Source organism: Salvelinus alpinus, chromosome 6 (assembly GCF_045679555.1).
Source record: "Salvelinus alpinus chromosome 6, SLU_Salpinus.1, whole genome shotgun sequence".
NCBI lineage: Eukaryota > Metazoa > Chordata > Actinopteri > Salmoniformes > Salmonidae > Salvelinus > Salvelinus alpinus.
Genome location: NC_092091.1, coordinates 57,391,770 through 57,412,347, shown reverse-complemented (window position 1 = coordinate 57,412,347; position 20,578 = coordinate 57,391,770). Strand labels below are relative to the sequence as shown.

The 20,578-nt window shown below is 42.0% G+C and overlaps 1 protein-coding gene across 1 annotated transcript in view; it reads right to left on the bottom strand.

The window, feature by feature from the left end:
- Positions 1 to 10,710: 10,710 nt before the first annotated feature.
- The window catches only part of LOC139579716 (putative uncharacterized protein DDB_G0282499), a 45,706-nt gene continuing 35,838 nt past the window's right edge, over positions 10,711 to 20,578 (bottom strand). The window contains exons 2-11 of the mRNA XM_071408545.1: positions 18,405 to 20,286; positions 18,128 to 18,192; positions 17,780 to 17,934; positions 16,880 to 17,364; positions 16,625 to 16,689; positions 16,311 to 16,465; positions 13,435 to 13,754; positions 12,344 to 12,402; positions 12,117 to 12,250; positions 10,711 to 11,987 (exon numbers count right to left, since the gene is read on the bottom strand). Of these exons, the coding sequence (XP_071264646.1) occupies positions 11,884 to 11,987; positions 12,117 to 12,250; positions 12,344 to 12,402; positions 13,435 to 13,754; positions 16,311 to 16,465; positions 16,625 to 16,689; positions 16,880 to 17,364; positions 17,780 to 17,934; positions 18,128 to 18,192; positions 18,405 to 20,286 (3,424 nt within the window). The 3' untranslated portion in view covers positions 10,711 to 11,883. The remainder of the gene's footprint in view (positions 11,988 to 12,116; positions 12,251 to 12,343; positions 12,403 to 13,434; positions 13,755 to 16,310; positions 16,466 to 16,624; positions 16,690 to 16,879; positions 17,365 to 17,779; positions 17,935 to 18,127; positions 18,193 to 18,404; positions 20,287 to 20,578) is intronic.

Genomic DNA, 20,578 nt, shown 5'->3' with positions numbered 1-20,578 from the left:
TCAGCTTCCTGAGGTTGAAGAGGCGCTGCTGCGCCCTCTTCACCACGCTGTCTGTGTGGGTGGACCAATTCAATTTGTCCGTGATGTATACGCCGAGGAACTTAAAACTTACTACCCTCTCCACTACTGTCCCGTCGATGTGGATATGGGGGTGCTCCCTCTAATGTTTCCTGAAGTCTACGATCATCTCCTTTGTTTTGTTGACATTGAGTGTGAGGTTATTTTCCTGACACCACACTCCGAGGGCCCTCACCTCCTCCCTGTAGGCCGTCTCGTCGTTGTTGGTAATCAAGCCTACCACGGTAGTGTCGTCTGCAAACTTGATGATAGAGTTGGAGGCGTGCATGGCCACGCAGTCGTGGGTGAACAGTCCCTGTGCCCAAGAACACAAAGGCAACTTTCCTAAATGACTACAGACCCTTAGCACTCACGTCCATAGCCATGAAGTGCTTTGAAAGGTTGGTAATGGCTCACATCAAGACCACTATCCCAGAAACCCTAGACCCACTACAATTTGTATTCTGCCCAAACAGATCCACAGATGATGCAATCTCTATTGCACTCCACACTGCCCTTTCCCACCTGGACAAGAGGAACACTTATGTGAGAATGCTATTCATTGACTACAGCTCAGCGTTCAACACCATAGTACCCTCAAAGCTCATCACTAAGCTAAGGATCCTGGGACTAAACACCTCCTTCTGCAACTGGATCCTGGACTTCCTGACAGTCCCCTCCTGTACTCCCTGTTCACCCACGACTGCATGGCCAGGCACGACACCAACACCATTAATATGTTTGCAGACGACACAACAGTGGTAGGCCTGATCACCGACAACGACGAGACAGCCTATAGGGAGGAGGTTAGAGACCTGGCCAGGTGGTGCCAGAATAACAGCCTATCCCTCAACGTAACCAAGAATAAGGAGATGATTGTGTCCTACAAGATAAGGAGGACCGAGCACGCCCCCATTCTCATCGACAGGGCTGTAGTGGAGCAGGTTGAGAGCTTCAAGTTCCTTGGTGTCCACATCAACAACAAACTAGAATGGTCCAAACTCACCAAGACAGTCGTGAAGAGGGCACGACAAAGCCTATTCCCTCTCAGGAAACTAAAAAGATTTGGCATGGGTCCTGAGATCCACAAAAGGTTCTACAGCTGCAACATTGAGTGCATCCTGACTAGTTGCATCACTGCCTGGTCCGGCAATTGCTTGCCCTCTGACCGCAAGGCACTACAGGGGGTAGTGCGTACGGCCCAGTACATCACTGGGGCTAAGCTGCCTGCCATCCAGGACCTCTACACCAGGCGGTGTCAAAAATTGTCAAAGACTCCAGCCACCCCAGTCATAGACTGTTCTCTCTTCTACCGCATGACAAGCAGTACCGGAGTGCCAAGTCTAGGACAAAAAGGCTTCTCAACAGTTTTTACCCCCAAGCCATAAGACTCCTGAACAGGTAATCAAATGGCTACCCGGACTATTTGCATTGTGTGCCCCCCCCCCCCCCCCAACCCCCACCCCCCTCTTTTTACGCTGCTGCTAATCTCTGTTTATCATATATGCATAGTCACTTTAACTATACATTCATGTGCATACTACCTCAATTGGGCCTACCAACCAGTGCTCCCGCACATTGGCTAACCGGGCTATCTGCATTGTGTCCCACCCACCACCCACCACCCGCCAACCCCTCTTTTACACTACTGCTACTCTCTGTTCATCATATATGCATAGTCACTTTAACCATATCTACATGTACATACTACCTCAATCAGCCTGACTAACTGGTGTCTGTATGTAGCCTCGCTACTTTTATAGCCTCGCTACTGTATATAGACTGTCTTTTTACTGTTGTTTAATTTCTTTACCTACCTATTTTTCACCTAATACCTTTTTTCCACTATTGGTTAGAGGCTGTAAGTAAGCATTTCACTGTAAGGTCTACACCTGTTGTATTCGGCGCACATGACAAATAAACATTGATTTAATTTGATTTGATCACACTTTGTCCTGGTAAGGTAATGTCATGTTTGGTAGTATTCACTACTGCAATATCAACGTTTTGAGATGGCCGTTTTGATGTTTTCACTACTTGACTTTGTAGGTCCAAGCCCCGGATAACTCTCACATCCGGTTCAAATGACACAATTTCATAATAATTCAAGGATGAATCCACTTTCCTTTTTTTCCATGGGCTTCACCCTAGTGGCTGGAATATAACTGTATTAAGCTCCTGTGGTGGAAATTCTAACCAAGTGAGAGAGACTTTGTCATTTCTTCAAACAATCATCTTTATTCAATATCGATGAATTATTGCAATAATGAGACTACTCAACCCAACAGTCTTGACTGATTGTTCCAAACTCTTTCAGGCTATCTCTATCTCGGGTCACACACACCATATCTTGTCTATGGAATGCCAGCTTTAGGTTTTTATCAACAAGTCATTGTCAGCTCAAGCTGCTTCTATCAAAACCCATTTCTTGACCACACGCCCAGACTAACTGCAGGAAGCTAGAGTGGAATCCATAAAAACACAGCATCAGTAGGACAGAAATATGTTACTGTTAGTTAAATATTAATTGTTAACCATTAACATCAAATAAATCAGGTAAATACGTACTTTTTCTATCACACTCCTTACATAGTCATACCCCTTGACTAATTCCACATATTGATGTGTTGCAGACTGAATTCAAAATTGATTTAAATAGATTTTTCCCCCTCAACCATCTACACACAATAACTCATAATGACAAAATTACAACATGTTTTTAAACATTTGAAACCAAATTTTAAACATGTTTGCAAATGTATTGAAAAGGAAATACAGAAATATCTCATTTACATAATATTCACACCTGTCACGCCCTGACTTTAGTTATATTTGCTTTCTTTATTATTTGGTTAGGTCAGGGTGTGACAAGGGGTGGTTTGTTTAGTTTTTGTATTTTCTAGGGTTTTTTGTCTTGTCTAGGTTTTATTTGGTTATCTATGGGGATTTGGGATTATCTAGGGGTATGTAGGTTTATGGTGGCCTGAGTGGGTTCCCAATCAGAGACAGCTGTTTATCGTTGTCTCTGATTGGGGAGCCTATTTAGGTTGCCATTTTCCATGTTGGTTTTGTGGGTAGTTGCCCTTGTTTAGTTGAATGTGAGCACTACGTTGGCTTCATGGTTCGGTTTGTTGTTTGGGAGTTTGTTAAGTGTTCTTTGTTTAATAAATAGAAGAATGGATGCAAATCACGCTGCCCCTTGGTCCACTCCTTTAAACGGCCATGACAGAACTACCCACCAAAAGAGGACCAAGCAGCGTGGTTTCCTGGAGAGTTGGACATGGGAGGAAATCCTAGCAGGCAAGGGACCCTGGGGACAGAGGAGTGAACATCGCTGTCCTGAGGACGCAGCTAGGAGAGGGGCCAAGGATTACACGGGAACACGGCTGGCAAGGAAGCCAGAGAGGCAGCCCCCTCCCCTTGGGGGGGGCACACGGTGTCCCCAGTGCGCACTCATAGCCCGGTGCGCTACACCGCAACTCCTCGCATCGGCCGGGCTAGAGTGGGCATCGAGCCAGGAGGGATGATGCCGGCTCAGCGCATCTGGCCCCAGGTGTATCTCCTCGGCCCGGGTTATCCTGCGCCAGCGCCACGCACGGTGTCCCCGGTTCGCCAGCACAGCCCAGTGCGGCCTGTTCCAGCTTCCCGCACTTGCCGGGCTGCAGGGGTTATCCAGCCAGGACAAGCTGTGCTAGCTCCACGCTCCAGACCTCCGGTGCGCCTCCACGTCCCAGTGTATCCAGTGCCTCGGCCAAGGACAAGGCCTCCTGCATGTCTCCCCAGCCTGGTGAGTCCTGTGCCTGTGCTAAGATCTAACCCTCCTGCATGTCTCCCCAGCCTGGTGAGTCCGGTGCCTGCTCCCAGAGCCAGGCCTCCTGTGTGTCTCTCTATTCCAGTGATGATCCATGGCACGAAGCCTCCAGTGATGATTCATGGCACGAAACCTCTCCGGCATCGGTGTCCCTATATTGTTGCTCAATATTCGATAATGTGACTAGAAAACGTTGTGTACAACAGCCAACTTTCCGAAACATGGACATGTCTTATATGGGCAGAAAGCTTACATTCTTTTTAATCTAACTGCAGTGTCCAATTTACAGTAGCTATTACAGAAAAAATGACCATGCTATTGTTTGAGGATAGTGCAAAACAACAAAACACTTGTATCAAGGCAACTTAAGAGCTTGTTCTTAACAGACTTGCCTAGTTAAACAACAAATACCCATAACATGATGCAGCCACCACTATGCTTCAAAATATGGAGAGTGATACTCGATAATGTGTTGCATTGGATTTGCCCTAAACATAACACTTTGTATTCAGGACAAAAAGTGAATTGCTTTGCCACATTTTTTGCAGTATTCATTTAGTGCCTTGTTTTTAACAGGATGCATGTTTTGGAAAACAATTATTCTGTACAGACTTCCTTCTTTTCACTCTGTCAATTAGGTTAGTATTGTGGAGTAACTACAATGTTGTTGATCCACCCTCAGTTTTTCTCCTATCACAGCCATTAAACACCTTAACTTTTTTAATGTCACTATTGGCCTCCCCAAATCCCTGAGCGGTTTCCTTCCTCTCCGACAAATGAGTTTGGAGGGACGCCTGTATCTTTGTAGTCACTGGGTGTATTGATACACCATCCAAAGTGTAATCAATAACTTCACCATCCTCAAAGGAATTTTTACTACATATAGGTCCCTTTGTGAGGCATTGGAAAACCTCCCTGGTCTTTGTGGTTGAGTCTGAAATTCACTGCTCGACTGAAGGACCTTACAGATAATTGTATGTGTGAAGTACAGAGATGAGGTAGTCATTCAAAAATCATGTTAGACCATATTGTTGCACAGTGTGAGTCCATGCAACTTATTATGTGACTTGTTATGCATATGTGTACTTTTGAACTAATTTGGGTTTGCCAGAATGAAGGGTTTGAATACTTGACTCAAGACATTTCAGCTTTGAATTTTTTATTAATTTGTAAAAAACTAAAAACATTATGGGGTATTGTGTGTACGCCAGTGACAACAAATCTCAATTTAATCAATTTTCAATTCAGGCTGTAACACAACAAAATGTGGAAAGAGTCCAGGATTCTGATTCGTTTCTGAAGGCTGCGTGACTCCAGAGATTGCTTTGTGCTTTTAAAGGTCAGCTGTTGGTTGTTCAGCGCGTTGTGGGGCTCAAGGAGTGGCCTATGCAGCCACACAGCTTCTGCAGGTAAAATATTTGTTTATTCAAAGAATTCAAGACAGTGGTAGCTTCCTGGTATCAAGTGGATGTTATTCTGGTTACTGTGGTTATTGTTACAATGATCAACCAGTAATGTTAGTTATGCAACTTTCCAGAAAATGAAAAAGACCTCTGAAAGGTCTCTCAAAAAATAAAAGTAAGGCTCTGCAAACATGACGTAGCATGTGACCTGAGAATGAAATATTTTTTTTGTTTGTTTTCTTATCTCAAGTGGTTACACTTGTATTGTCTGCAGTGCCACCTGCGTTGCCAAGAAGCCTAAGAGATGTTGAGATGTTTTGAATCCTTGTAGTCAAATTACATGAGAGAGAGATACATACATATGACACAAATGACCCGTGAACTGATGTGGTTCTAACAATCTCTTTAACTGATGTCGTTCTAACTCTCTCTTCAATTCTCAGTCATGTATTTATGTCACACAGTATGGGTTTAGGTTAACAGACATACACAATGCAGCCCAGATCTACATCTTTGTATTTACCAAGCTCCATTTTAAAAGTAATTGTACTTCAAAGGGCCTTGCAGCCAACTCATGTCTTCTTCTAAAAGTCTATCTTTTGCTTTGTGTCATTGGGCAGTCACTGTTACAGCTTAAAATTGATACAATTTGTCACTGATCTGCACACAATAGCCAGTCATGTCAAAGTGGAATTTTGTTTGTTGAAAACATCCTACATTAATAAACATTTAAAGCTGAAATGTTTGGAGTCAACAAGTATTTATTAACCCATTTTTATATGGAAAAACTAAATAAGTTCAGGAGTAAAAATGTGCATTATAAATCTAATGGACTGTGATACTAGTGGTTAACATGATTATTTAATGACTACGCCATCTCTGTACCCCACACATACAATTATCTGTAAGGTCTTTCAATCAAGTAGAGAAGTTCAAGCACAGATTCAACAATTGGTTTTTCAACACCTCGCAAAGAAGGGCACCAATTGGCCTCCCGAGTGGTGCAGTGGTCTAAGGCACTAAATCCACTAGTACCACTAGAGCCTTGGGTTCGATCCCAGACGGTGTCACAGCCGGCCGTGACCTGGAGATCCATTGGGTGATGCACAATTGGCTCAGTATCGTGTGGGTTAGGGGAGGGTTTGGCCGGCTAGGATTTAGTTGCGTCATCGTGCTCTATGGCTGCTAGTGGTGGACCAGGTGCCTTCGAGCTAACTTGTTGGACAGTATTTCCTCTAACACATTGGTGCAGCTGGCTTCCGGGTTAAGCGAGTGGTGTGACAAGAAGCAGTGCGGCCTTGCAGGATTGTGTTTCGAAGGGCTGGATACCCAATCCAAAGCCTAATTAATAACTTCATGTTCAAAGGTATATTTTTTATTTTAAGAAGGGCAAGATGTTATGTTAGATGTTATGAAGTTATTAATTAGGCTTTGGATTGGGTATCGATAAACCCAGTAACTACAAAGACACATGCGTCCTTTCTTACCTAGTTACCGTAGATGAAGGAAACTGCTCAGGGATTTCACCATGAGGCCAATTGGATATCAAGAAAAATAGGTATTTTTTTTAAGAAGGGCAACGATTGGTAGATGTGTGAATATAAAAAATATCCCTTTGAGCATGATGAAGTTATTAATTAGGCTTTGGATTGGGTATCGATAAACCCAGTCACTACAAAGACACATGCGTCCTTTCTTACCTAGCTACCGTAGATGAAGGAAACTGCTCAGGGATTTCACCATGAGGCCAATGGGGATTTTAACCTCTACGGCATCGGTGTTCCTATATTGTTGCTCAATATTCGATAATGTGACTAGAAAACGTTGTGTACAACAGCCAACTTTCCGAAACATGGACATGTCTTATATGGGCAGAAAGCTTACATTCTTTTTAATCTAACTGCAGTGTCCAATTTACAGTAGCTATTACAGAAAAAAAGACCATACTATTGTTTGAGGATAGTGCAAAACAACAAAACACTTTTATCAAGGCAACTGGTTTGATACATTCACATCTGAAGGTAAATAACGTACTTCCATACAGTAATCTTGCTCTGATTTGTCATCCCGAGGGTCCCAGAGATAAAATGTAGGGTAGTTTTGTTTGAAAAAATTTATGTTTATATTAAAATGTAGGAACTAGGCTGTACAGTTAAACCCCACTGCTGTCTCTGGCTCCACACCCTTCCCGCCCGGCCATCTAGATGTGTGAAGGTTAGTGTATTTTCTGTAGTAAAGCTAATAATTCATCATGTATGACATTCCTGGGAGTGTGTCAATTTAAAACCTTTATTACCATAGGACTTTTATATGTTCTCTATAGTTATGTACTTGAAAATGTATAAGTTGACCAATTCGGCACATTTGAGCAATCTCCTGGCAGACTTGATGCAAAATATTGTGTAGTGAGGTAATACTTCACTGGATCAGTCTGAAACGTTGCACACAAACACTGCTGCCATCTTGTGGACAACATCTAAATTACACCTAGGCTCCTGTCTTAATGTATGGCCTTTCTCTTGCTTCTCAAAGATGATGGAATTCAAAAAATATAGAAAACGCATATTTTTTTGTTTGCACTGTCTTTTACCAGCTCTAATGTGTTATATTCTCCTACATAAATTTCACATTTAAACAAACGTCCAAGTGTTTCCTTTCAAATGGATATGCATATTGTATCCTTGCTTCAGGTCCTGAGCTACAGGCAGTTAGAACTTTCTTCTGACACCGCCTGTTATAGAGGTCAAGAAAACTCGGCCTAATGCATTACCCTCTTTAGTGCCTTTACTGTCGGATGCCAAGCAGTTACCATACCAAACGGTGATGCAGCCAGTCAAGATACTCTCAGTGGTGCAGCTTTCTAACTTTTTGAGGATCTGAGGGCCCGTGCCAAATCTTATCAGCCTCCTGAGGGGTAAGAGGCATTTTCATGCCCTCTTCACAACTGTGTTGATGAGTTTGGACCATGAAAGGTCCTTAGTGATGTGGACTTCGAGGAACTTGAAGCTATCGACCCGCTCCACTACAGGATGCTACAATTGCCTCGTTAGAAGTTGTACACATGGGCCTGATGTGACAGCTCAGAGCTTCTGCTCCTTTCTGTCCATATAGTTTTCTTGGGTGTGAGGAAGAGGCAAGGATCAAGGGGTTTACTGATGGTGAGAATTGGTGATCTCATCATTGAACGTCAATTTGCACAACAGTTTTGATATATGTTCATCATAATCCATTACACCCCATATTATGCTACTTAGTAATAATATAGAAATATACTTTTCATTCTACAAAAACAAGCATACAACGTTGTAGGAGATTTCTAAACTAAACTTTATTTTCATTTGAAGAAAACGTATGTTGTGGAGTGATTTATACTACTAAAGGACAGTATGAAACTTAAAAACAGACAATTTCATGCCATTAATTAAGGAGCTTGATGGAGGTTTTCAATATACAGTGGGGAGAACAAGTATTTGATACACTGACAATTTTGCAGGTTTTCCTACTTACAAAGCATGTAGAGGTCTGTAATTTTTATCATAGGTACACTTCAACTGTGAGAGAAGGAATCTAAAACAAAAATCCAGAAAATTACATTGTATGATTTTTAATTAATTAATTTGCATTTTATTGCATGACATAAGTATTTGATACATCAGAAAAGCAGAACTGAATATTTGGTACAGAAACCTTAGTTTGCAATTACAGAGATCATACGTTTCCTGTAGTTCTTGACCAGGTTTGCACACACTACAGCAGGGATTTTGGCCCACTCCTCCATACAGACCTTCTCCAGATCCTTCAGGTTTCGGGGCTGTCGCTGGGCAATACGGACTTTCGGCTCCCTCCAAAGATTTTCTATTGGGTTCAGGTCTGGAGACTGGATAGGCCACTCCAGGACCTTGAGATGCTTCTTACGGAGCCACTCCTTAGTTGCCCTGGCTGTGTGTTTCGGGTCGTTGTCATGCTGGAAGACCCAGCCACGACCCATCTTCAATGCTCTTACTGAGGGAAGGAGGTTGTTGGTCAAGATCTCGCGATACATGGCCCCATCCATCCTCCCTTCAATACGGTGCAGTCGTCCTGTCCCCTTTGCAGAAAAGCATCCCCAAAGAATGATGTTTCCACCTCCATGCTTCACGGTTGGGATGGTGTTCTTGGGGTTGTACTCATCCTTCTATTCCTCCAAACACGGCGAGTGGAGTTTAGAGCAAAAAGCTCTATTTTTGTCTCATCAGACCACATGACCTTCTCCCATTCCTCCTCTGGATCATCCAGATGGTCATTGGCAAACTTCAGACGGGCCTGGACATGCGCTGGCTTGAGCAGGGGGACCTTGCGTGCGCTGCAGGATTTTAATCCATGACGGCGTAGTGTGTTACTAATGGTTTTCTTTGAGACTGTGGTCCCAGCTCTCTTCAGGTCATTGACCAGGTCCTGCCGTGTAGTTCTGGGCTGATCCCTCACATTCCTCATGATCATTGATGCCCCACGAGGTGAGATCTTGCATGGAGCCCCAGACCGAGGGTGATTGACCGTCATCTTGAACTTCTTCCATTTTCTAATAATTGTGCCAACAGTTGTTGCCTTCTCACCAAGCTGCTTGGCTATTGTCCTGTAGCCCATCCCAGCCTTGTACAGGTCTACAATTTATCCCTGATGTCCTTACACAGCTCTCTGGTCTTGGCCATTGTGGAGAGGTTGGAGTCTGTTTGATTGAGTGTGTGGACAGGTGTCTTTTATACAGGTAACGAGTTCAAACAGGTGCAGTTAATACAGGTAATGAGTGGAGAACAGGAGGGCTTCTTAAAGAAAAACTAACAGGTCTGTGAGAGCCGGAATTCTTACTGGTTGGTAGGTGATCAAATACTTATGTCATGCAATAAAATGCAAATTAATTACTTAAAAATCATACAATGTGATTTTCTGGATTTTTGTTTTAGATTCCGTCTCTCACAGTTGAAGTGTACCTATGATAAAAATGACAGACCTCTACATGCTTTGTAAGTAGGAAAACCTGCAAAATCGGCAGTGTATCAAATACTTGTTCTCCCCACTGTATATATATAGAGTTTTTGGTTTTGAATAAGAGAGATCTATATCTTTAGTGCTCAGAAGCTGTATAGTGCTCATGCAGTGTGTGAGCGGTGTATGATGCTATGTGCTTCTCATTTCTTCCTTTGCATTTTCCCATCTTGGACAAATGGATCTATCTACACACTTTCCCCTGCTGTTGTTGATATCCCCATATAGTTTTGTACTCCATATGTTGCATTACGTATTGTATAATTTGAATGACCATATTGCAAAAACACCTCACACATTTTTTTAACTAACTTGGTATTATTCATATGGATGGTATCGCTCAGAATATGAGCTGGTATTTTTTAATGTTGAGTGCAAGTCACCATTTTCTGCTGCGTTTATAAATTGGAACACTACTTTCTCAAAGAATTTTTATTTATTAATTGTTTCATTCAAAAAGTGTATTTAATGATAGATAGAAAGATAAATAGATAGATGGATAGGTATACTGAACAAACGTATAAATGCAACATGTAAAGTGTTCATATGCCACATCTATTATGGGGGGTGGATTATCTTGGCAAAGGAGAAATTCTCACTAACAAATTTTTGCACAACATTTGAGAAAAATAAGCTTTTTTTGCTTATGGCACATTTCTGGGATCTTAAAATATCAGCTCATGAAACATGGGACTAACACTTTACATGTTGTGTTTATATTTTTGTTAAGTATACATATACGATTACTGTTTATCAACATAATTTGGGGTGCAGGTTTGTAAATTGTTACTCACATGGTAACTCATACTGTAAATGCATTATTAATACATTTTTCAACCCAATTACATGACCCAAAATATAATTATATTAAAACAGTAATGAAGAAAATGTACTTCTACGAGTTTTACATATTGGATTGAATATTAACAAGATAAGACGTTACAATGTTTTTAAAACAGTGCAGTGGTCAGCAATAGTTCCTCAGCCCCTTTGACACACTTCAGTGTTATGCCCAAAATAACTAAAAGTAAATATCATAAAGGTATTTGGTCTTGGTGAATTTAAATACAGATATAAAGTAGTTACAATCAGTTAATAATTAAAAATGCAACTATGATCAAATAACACACAAAAAAAGTATACAATATGATTTGGATGTCACATGATGTAGGAAAGGTTTTCTAATCTTTCAGTTATTTTCCATATTAATCTAACAGATAAAACATGTGCAAGCTGCTGTGTGCAAGATGCAAATAAATAAGTAATGTCTTTGAGAGCCTATATGGTTCAGTATAAATACAGTTACTTGAAAGAAAAGGTATATGCATTTAATATTCATAAGCAGAAAAAAACTATATGAATTCTTAAGGAATGTCACAAATATCATACTTGACATCAAAAAGTACAATTAGGTGTGTTTTTGTTTGTGTATGGACTTGGGGGAATGTACATGAAATACATATCTATTTTGCCAATTAACACAGGCACAATCCATTGTGCATTCTTCAACTAAAGCAGGTCCTTAATCTATGAGAGCTGGAAAACTATTCATTGGTCAAACCAATGCCACAGGAGCTATGACACAGGCTATTAGTTAGCCAGCAACTGTAACATTAGCAGTGCCAATGTGAGAGGCAGGAAAGCCAGACAGAAGGCAGTGGGTCGGGGAGCACTTCCTGAATTGACTGATGACTCTGAAAAAGTAGGAAAAATAGAGATATGGTTCAGTGAATGATGAAAGTGGATTGTCTTTTCATGTTTCTGTTCAAATGTTGACTTTGCTCTTACAGATGTGTAGTTGTATGGTGACGATTAATACATACCAACATTGACGCTGCCCGGTAGGATGTTCAGGGAGGTGTTACTGATGGTGAAAGTTGCCTGTGCGCTGCATGCGCTTGGAACCGAAAATTTGTTTTTGAACACGAGAGTCATGTTGGTAACTACAGATCCATTCCTAGGAAAGAAAATGGACAACCCACAGAAATCACTATCATCACTGTCATCATCAAAGTGTTTAAGTCAGTCGGTAATGAGAATTCATACTTACTTGAATGAGTTGACAATGGAACGAAGGAAGCTTGGGGTTACAGAAAAAATCCTGTTCACCTGCATTGAAATATTAAAATATGATTACCAAAGCTTAACATAATTTGCATAAAAACTTAAACAGGGCCAGAACTCGGAGTCAAATCACCAAGCGTTACAAGAAGGTGCCCCAGACCCTCCTGCTAATTGGGATGCTTTTGCTTTTTTTTGTCTGAGAGAGGGGAATGGTGTAAATCAAGAGGACTTGATGTGTTCTGAAATATGAGATGTTGAGGATTATAATGAATAACGCTTTGATGTCATAGAACAAAGCCCAGACAGATTGCTCACGATTGACCTTGAAATTGGATGCCTGTCCATGTCGTAAAGACATCGGGAAATCCCATGATCCCATAACAACGGATTCAAAGGTCGCATGTTCAATATCAGTTGTAGACACTAGTTTTTTATGTTTTTGTTTCAACTCTATCCCAAACATTAACCGTTAACTTAACCTTTCGGAATGAATGCCTAAACTTACTGTTTTAACCCTATCCAAAACCTTAACCATTAATGGAAAATGCGTCATGCTATACATGAATGCTGACATGCTAAACAACGTCAAATTTCAAAGTTAGGAAAACACCACTCAAAAACTGTCTTTTGGTATTTGTTTCGTTAATCCATTGTTGATATAATCCCAAAAATGTTTGCATGTCAGCAATTACATTTTCAAGATATTTAACCTTCAAAATACAGAAACACAGCAGGTATGATCCATTTTCCATCATAAGATGCTGTGTTTGCTTCATTTGATGCAAAATGCATCACACTGGCTGTATTTCTGCATTTAAAAGTTGTATATCTTAATGACATGTAAAACTGTAAATGTTTCCCATGTTGTGCACATTGTAGCTGATAGGCAGGTACAAGGGTTCATTTCCACTAAGAAGACCGTAAAAAAAGTCTGGACATTGTTCTCAATGGGGAGGTCCCAGAGTACGACATCTTCGTACTGAATAATCTTCGGGTTCTATCTAACAATAGGATGCCCACTCATATCCAGTCTCTTTGGTGTGGTGTGTATTGATGAAAAGGGATCTGGATACTTACCTCCAAGACCACTTTGCCAGCCAGAGTCTTGAATGCTGAAGAGGACGGGTTGGCAAGATCCAAGGTGAACATTTGATTGAGACTGAACCGAAGAAGCAGGGTTCCTTCACTAGAAGATGGAGGGCCAGTTGGTGCAACAGTGGTGGTGGCTGCTGCCGGAACAGCGGTGGTGGTGGCTGCTGCCGGAACAGCGGTGGTGGTGGTTTTGGCCACTGCTGGAGGAGTCGTGGTGACATCTGCCAGAGTGGTGGTGGTCACAGCTGCAGTTGGAGCAGCAGTTGTTGCAGCGGAGGTGGTTGCATTAGTCATTGTAGTAGCACCTGCAAAATTGCAACATTCAATGCAATGTTTACATATTGCAATAAATCAAATCAAATACAATTTTATTGGTCACATACACGTGTTTAGCAGATGTTACTGCGTGCGTAGAGAAATGCTTGTGCTTCTGCAATATCTAACAAGTAATATCTAACAATTTCACAACATATTCCCGAAAACACACAAATCTAAGTAACGAATGGAATTAAGAATATATAAATATATGGGTGAGCAATGTCAGAGTGGCATAGACTAAGATACAGTAGAATATTATAGAATACCTTTATAAACATATGAGATGATGTGTCAGATCAGCTGTGTTTTGGGATCTCATGAAGGACAGAATAACAACATAACTGTTTCTTTCAATGTATATATTTCCCAGTTGTCAGTTTCACACCCACATTTTGGGTAACTGATATGATTAAATATGAAACTATTTGTTAGAAGATGTAATGTGATGTTAGCCTTCTAAATTAGAGAATTGTTTTTCATATGAAGTCTTAACCAAGTCAGTGGCCACGCCCACATAAGCACAGACATTACAACAAAAGGAGGGAACCCTTTTCCCCCGAGTGCATAAAACCCACTCGTGACAAAATATACAATTAGTCAAGAAAACGTAGGGACGGGAGTCCCCACGTTGAAATGGCAACTACTCTATAGAACAAGCAGGCAGACGGTGTTGAACCAGACGTCATGAATGGTTAGGAAATCTACAAAACTACAAAACTAAAGACTACACATTCACAGTCTGCAGCTGTATATGTGAAATAGACTAGGAAACTCGAGCGAAGACGAGAGGAGAACATTTCACAATCAAACGACCGAATGGTACTCTGAAAGATTCATTCTGGAGAACATTTCCCTATCGAACAACCATTGGTATGTCTGACATATCCATTATAACAGAGCTACAACTATGAAAGACTTTGATCTCTGGTGGACACAGCCAGAGAATTTCTGTCGACCGACTCTCCAGCAGACAGACCGAAGATTTCAACAAAGAGACAACAAGACATATAGGCGTGAATATATATATTGCAATTCTTTTTCAAATGAGCGGCTGTTCATGTGAAAAGTATTATCATTTTAATGAGCCTAGTTATCAACTGTGTTTAGTGTGTCTCATTATGACTTTTCCACTTTTTATCTGTCCCCACCCCTTTCCATTGTCTACCAAGCCGTCATGTCGGTTTAGTCCACTAGGGACCCTTCATTGCAATGTGTTAGTAACCAATAAGCAAGACGTCGGTGTCCGCGACATGGCTGGTTTTCCTTTTGTAGTCCATGATTGTCTGTAGACCCTGCCACATACGTCTTGTGTCTGAGCAGTTGAATTGCGATTCCACTTTGTCTCTATACTGACGTTTTGCCTGTTTGATTGCCTTGTGGAGGGAATGACTACTCTATTTGTATTCTTCCATATTCCCAGTCACCTTGCCTTGTTTAAATGCGGTGGTTCGTGTTTTCTGTTTTGAGCGAATGCTGCCATCTATCCACGGTCTCTGGTTAGGGTAGGTTTTAATAGTCACAGTGGGTACAACGTTCCTATACACTTCCTGATAAACTCAGTTACCGTTTCAGTGAATTCGTCCATATTATTCTCGGAAGCTACCCGGGAACATATCCCAGTCCGCGTGATCAAAACAGTCTTGAAGCGTGGATTCCGATTGGTCAGACCAGCATTGAATAGTCCTCAGCATGGGTACTAACAGTTTGAGTTTCTGCCTATAGGAAGGGAGCAGCAAAATGGAGTTGTGGTCAGATTTGCCGAAAGGAGGGCGGGGGAGGGCCTTGTATGCATCCCGGAAGCTGGAGTAACAGTGGTCTAGTGTTTTAGCAGCATGAGTACTACAGTTAATATGCTGATAGAATTTAAGCAGCCTTATTCTCAAATTTGCTTTGTTCAAATCTCCAGCTAAAATAAATGCAGCTTCAGGAAATATTGTTTCCAGTTTGCATAAAGTCCAGTGAAGTCCCTTGAGGGCCGTCGTGGTATCGGCTTGAGGGGGGATATACATTTGATTGTGAGGTATTCTAGGTCGGGTGAACAAAAGGACTTGAGTTCCTATATGTTATCACAATTACATCATTTGTTGTTAATCATGAAACATACATCCCCGTCCTTCTTCTTCCCGGAGAGATGTTTATTACTGTAGGTGCAATGAACTGATAATGCAGATGGCTGGACCAACTCCGTGAAACAGAGTATGTTACAATCCCTGATGTCTCTCTGGAAAGAAACCCTTGCCCTGATCTCGTCAACGTTGTTATCCAGGGACTGAACATGAGCAAATAATATACTCGTAATGCTGGTCGTAATGCTGGTAGTGCTGGTGAGTTACCATAGCTCTGATATCTAATAGTGCTTCACAGCTGTAATAAATAACACATAACATTTTCTAGGCTAACAATGTAAGAAAAAATACATTAAAAAACGAAACACTGCAAAGTTTCCTAAGAACTAGAAACGAGGCAGCCCTCTCTTTTCTGCACCATCTAGTGTTTTGAGTGTGTGAGAATAAGTAAAGTGATGTGTTGGTGAGTTGTCTTACGTGTGACCACAATGGAGGATGAATTGATAGGTAAGGTCAGGCCAGACGTGTTGGAAGTAATGGCAGTTTGTAAAGTTTGTGCTACCAGACTATTGTCAGGCACTGAGCTGATGTTGTTGAATATCAACGTAGACTCCACCACAATTGACCCTGACCTGAAAATAATATGAGAAAAAGGTTAAGATATTTTGCAAGCGTTGCTTCAGTAACAACCCACTCCCAAGGCATACTAAATAACAATACTCGTAGAAATGTTATTTTTCTCCATCATCCACACTGTTTCAAAGTCATTCAGATGATAATTATGTACCCACCGGAAACTATTGACAACAGTTCGATTGAATCTGGCTCCAAATTGAGCCTTGAACAAATTATCCAGCTGAAAAAAAGTGTTTACAGAATAATAAGTGATATTATAATAACAATTCAACAATGTAAGGCTGGTATCAAGATGCCATATGATGAATTTTGACGAAGATGACCATGACGATGATCATGATCATGATTATGATTTTGTGAAACGCCTTTCAAACAACTAACGACACTGTATTAAATTGAATTAAAGTTACCTGTGTAGTCACATGATTTGCCAATGCCAGGAACTCTGTTGAACTGCTGTTGCTCAGAGAGCTATTGAAGGTAGATGTCAGGCTGAACCGGAGTGACAGTTTTGGGCTGGTCAGTGGCGCCTCTGTTGCAGGGGATGCCATTGTAGTTGGTACTTGGATAGTTGGTACTGGGGCAGTTGCTACCGGCTTAGTTGGTAATCGGGCAGTTGGAGATAAAGATGTATTTACTACTGCAGTAGTTGGAGGAACTGTTGCGCTGACTACTGGGGTAGTTGGATGAGCTGTTGCATTGACTACTGGGGAAGTTGACAATGATGGGGTTGCAGTTGTATTGCTTTGTGTTACATGATCCGATGTTGCATTGACAACCATGGTTGTAGTTGACCTGTTTGAGGGGGCCGAAGTTGCGTTCATGACCGTATATGGTGTTGATATTGGAGGAACTGGAGTAGAAGTAGTAGTTGGAGCTGAGGTTGAAACAACTCCTGCAAGACAGCAAATCATCAGATATCATTATGTGTGTATAACAAAAAGATGTATTGATCTTAAAGAAAAAATTAACATTAAGCATTGCACACAGCTTCGACAACATCTGATCACTGTTAACTATCAGAATTGTGTTGTGACATGACAAGATAGAATAGATTACTTAATGTCCAATCAATAATCATTTCTAGGAATTTGTTTCAGTTGTTATAATATTCTTAGAATGTTAAACAGTTAAGTAATATAGAGACCAGATTAAGATAATTAATTGAATATACTCAAACTTAGGACAGTAAAATGCAGACATATAAAGAAGTGCAGCTGTATGAATACTTGGTCTTTAAAACACATGAGGTAGAGAGAGTGTAGGGAAATACTAAGTAATTTAGAATGTACAATATTAAGGTGTCGTACTTGTTGCCACGATAGAAGTTGTGTTCACTGGGAGAGAGAAATTAGAGCTGTTGCTTGAGACATTCTCTATCAAGGTTGCAACCACTGCACTGGACTCAGGGACTGAGCTGGCATTGTTAAATATCAGGACAGCGTTTACCTCAATCGAACCTTTCCTGGAAAACAACAAAATGAAAAACAATTAATTTGATATCAGTAAAGCAGAATCATATTTAAATGCTATGACAATTATGAACACTTACACAAAATAGTGAGTTCCCTTTAAAATAATTGATGAATACAATTATCTTTAAATTAATTCCAATAATGGCCCAAAATAAAAATAAAAACTCAAGAATAACTACGTACCTGAAACCTAGAACCTCTGTGTGATTAAAACTGGATCCATATTTGTTTCGATAAACTGTGTCCAGCTGTAAAAGTAATATAAGCAATTTTAGCAATTTATCTTGAGATCTGAAACATTGACATAAACAATTAGAGGGAATGTGTCCGACATAATGACAAATATGAAAACCTATTTGGGGGATGAAATGCCCGTTTAACCTCTCAGTAACAAGAACCTGACAACTGTACAACTGAAGATGAACAGTATTAAAAGACGGGAAAGTAAAACAGTATTTACCGCTGTAGCCACAGTACTTGCTAATTCTTTGAATGCTGGTGAAGAAACATTTTTCAAATCTTCTTTGAAGTTTTGATTCAATTTGAAGTCCATCCTAACCCTTGGTGGTGGAAGGGCAGGTGTTGTGGTAGTGGTTGAAGAACCAGTTGTAACTGTGATAAGAGCAGCTGTGGTTATTATTGGAGTAGCTGTGGTTGTTGTGGGAGCAGCTATGGTTGTTGTTGGAGTAGCTGTGGTTGTTGTAGCCCCAATTGTAGTTGTCTTTGGAACTGCTGTGGTTGTTGTGTGAGCAGCTGTGGTTGGTGTGGGAGCAGTTGTGGTTGTTTGTTGAACAGCTGTGTTGGGGTTGTGGGAGAAGCTGTGACTGTTGTTAGAACAGATGTGGTTGTTGTGGGAGAAAGTGTGGTTGTTGTTGGAGAAGCTGTGGTGGTTGTGAGAGAAGATGTGGTTGTTGAAGAAGCAGCTGTGGTTGTTGTTAGAGCAGCTGTGGTTGTTGTTAGAGCAGCTGTGGTTGTTGTTAGAGCAGTGGTGGTTGTTGTGGGAGCAGCTGTGGTTGTTGTGGGAGCAGTGGTGGTTGTTGTGGGAGCAGCTGTGGTTGTTGTGGGAGCAGCTGTGGTTGTTGTGTGAGCAGCTGTGGTTGGTGTGGGAGCAGTTGTGGTTGTTTGTTGAACAGCTGTGTTGGTTGTGGGAGAAGCTGTGACTGTTGTTAGAACAGATGTGGTTGTTGTGGGAGAAAGTGTGGTTGTTGTTGGAGAAGCTGTGGTGGTTGTGAGAGAAGATGTGGTTGTTGAGGAAGCAGCTGTGGTTGTTGTTAGAGCAGCTGTGGTTGTTGTGGGAGCAGCTGTGGTTGTTGTTAGAGCAGTGGTGGTTGTTGTGGGAGCAGCTGTGGTTGTTGTGGGAGCAGTGGTGGTTGTTGTGGGAGCAGCTGTGGTTGTTGTGGGAGCAGCTGTGGTTGTTGTGGGAGCAGCTGTGGTTGTTGTGGAAGTAGCTGTCGTTGTTGTTGGAGCAACTGTGGTTGTTGTGGGTGCAGCTGTTGTTGTTGTGGGGACAGCTGTTGTTGTTGTGGAAGTAGCTGTCGTTGTTGTGGGAGCAGCTGTGGTTGTTGTGGGAGCAACTGTGGTTGTTGTGGGTGTAGCTGTTGTTGTTGTGGGGACAGCTGTTGTTGTTGTGGAAGTAGCTGGCGTTGTTGTTGGAGCAGCTGTGGTTGTTGTTAGAGCATTGGTGATTGTTGTGGGAGCAGCTGTGGTTGTTGTAGGAGCAGCTGTGGTTGTTGTGGGAGCAGCTGTGGTTGTTGTGGAAGTAGCTGTCGTTGTTGATGGAGCAACTGTGGTTGTTGTTGGAGCAACTGTGGTTGTTGTTAGAGCAGTGGTGGTTGTTGTGGGAGCAGCTGTGGTTGTTGTGGGAGCAGCTGTGGTTGTTGTGGGAGCAGCTGTGGTTGTTGTGGGAACAGCTGTGGTTGTTGTGGAAGTAGCTGTGGTTGTTGTTGGAGCAGCTGTGGTTGTTGTTGGAGCAACTGTGGTTGTTGTGGGAGCAGCTGTGGTTGTTGTGGGTGCAGCTGTGTATGTTGTGGGAGCAGCTGTGGTTGTTGTGGGAGCAGCTGTGGTTGTTGTGGGAGCAGCAGTGGTTGGTGTGGGAGCAGCTGTGGTTGTTGTGGGAGCAGCTGTGGTTGTTGTGGGAGCAACTGTGGTTGTTGTTGGAGCAGCTGTCGTTGTTGTGGGAGCAGCTGTGGTTGTTGTGGGAGCAGCTGTGGTTGTTGTGGAAGTTGCTGTCGTTGTTGTTGGAGCAGCTGTGGTTGTTGTGGGAGCAGGTGTGGTAGTTGTGGTAGCATCTGTGGTTGTTGTGGAAGTAGCTGCCGTTGTTGTGGTAGCAGCTATGGTTGTTGCTGGATCAACTGTGGTTGTTGTGGGAGCAGCTGTCGTTGTTGTGGGAGCAGCGGTGGTTGTTGTGGGAGCAGCTGTGGTTGTTGTGGGAGCAACTGTGGTTGTTGTGGGTGCAGCTGTTGTTGTGGGGACAGCTGTTGTTGTTGTGGGAGCAGCTGTGGGTGTTGTGGGAGCAGTGGTGGTTGTTGTGGGAGCAGCTGTGGTTGTTGTGGGAGCAGCTGTGGTTGTTGTGGGAGCAGCTGTGGTTGTTGTGGGAGAAGCTGTGGTTGTTGTGGAAGTAGCTGTGGTTGTTGT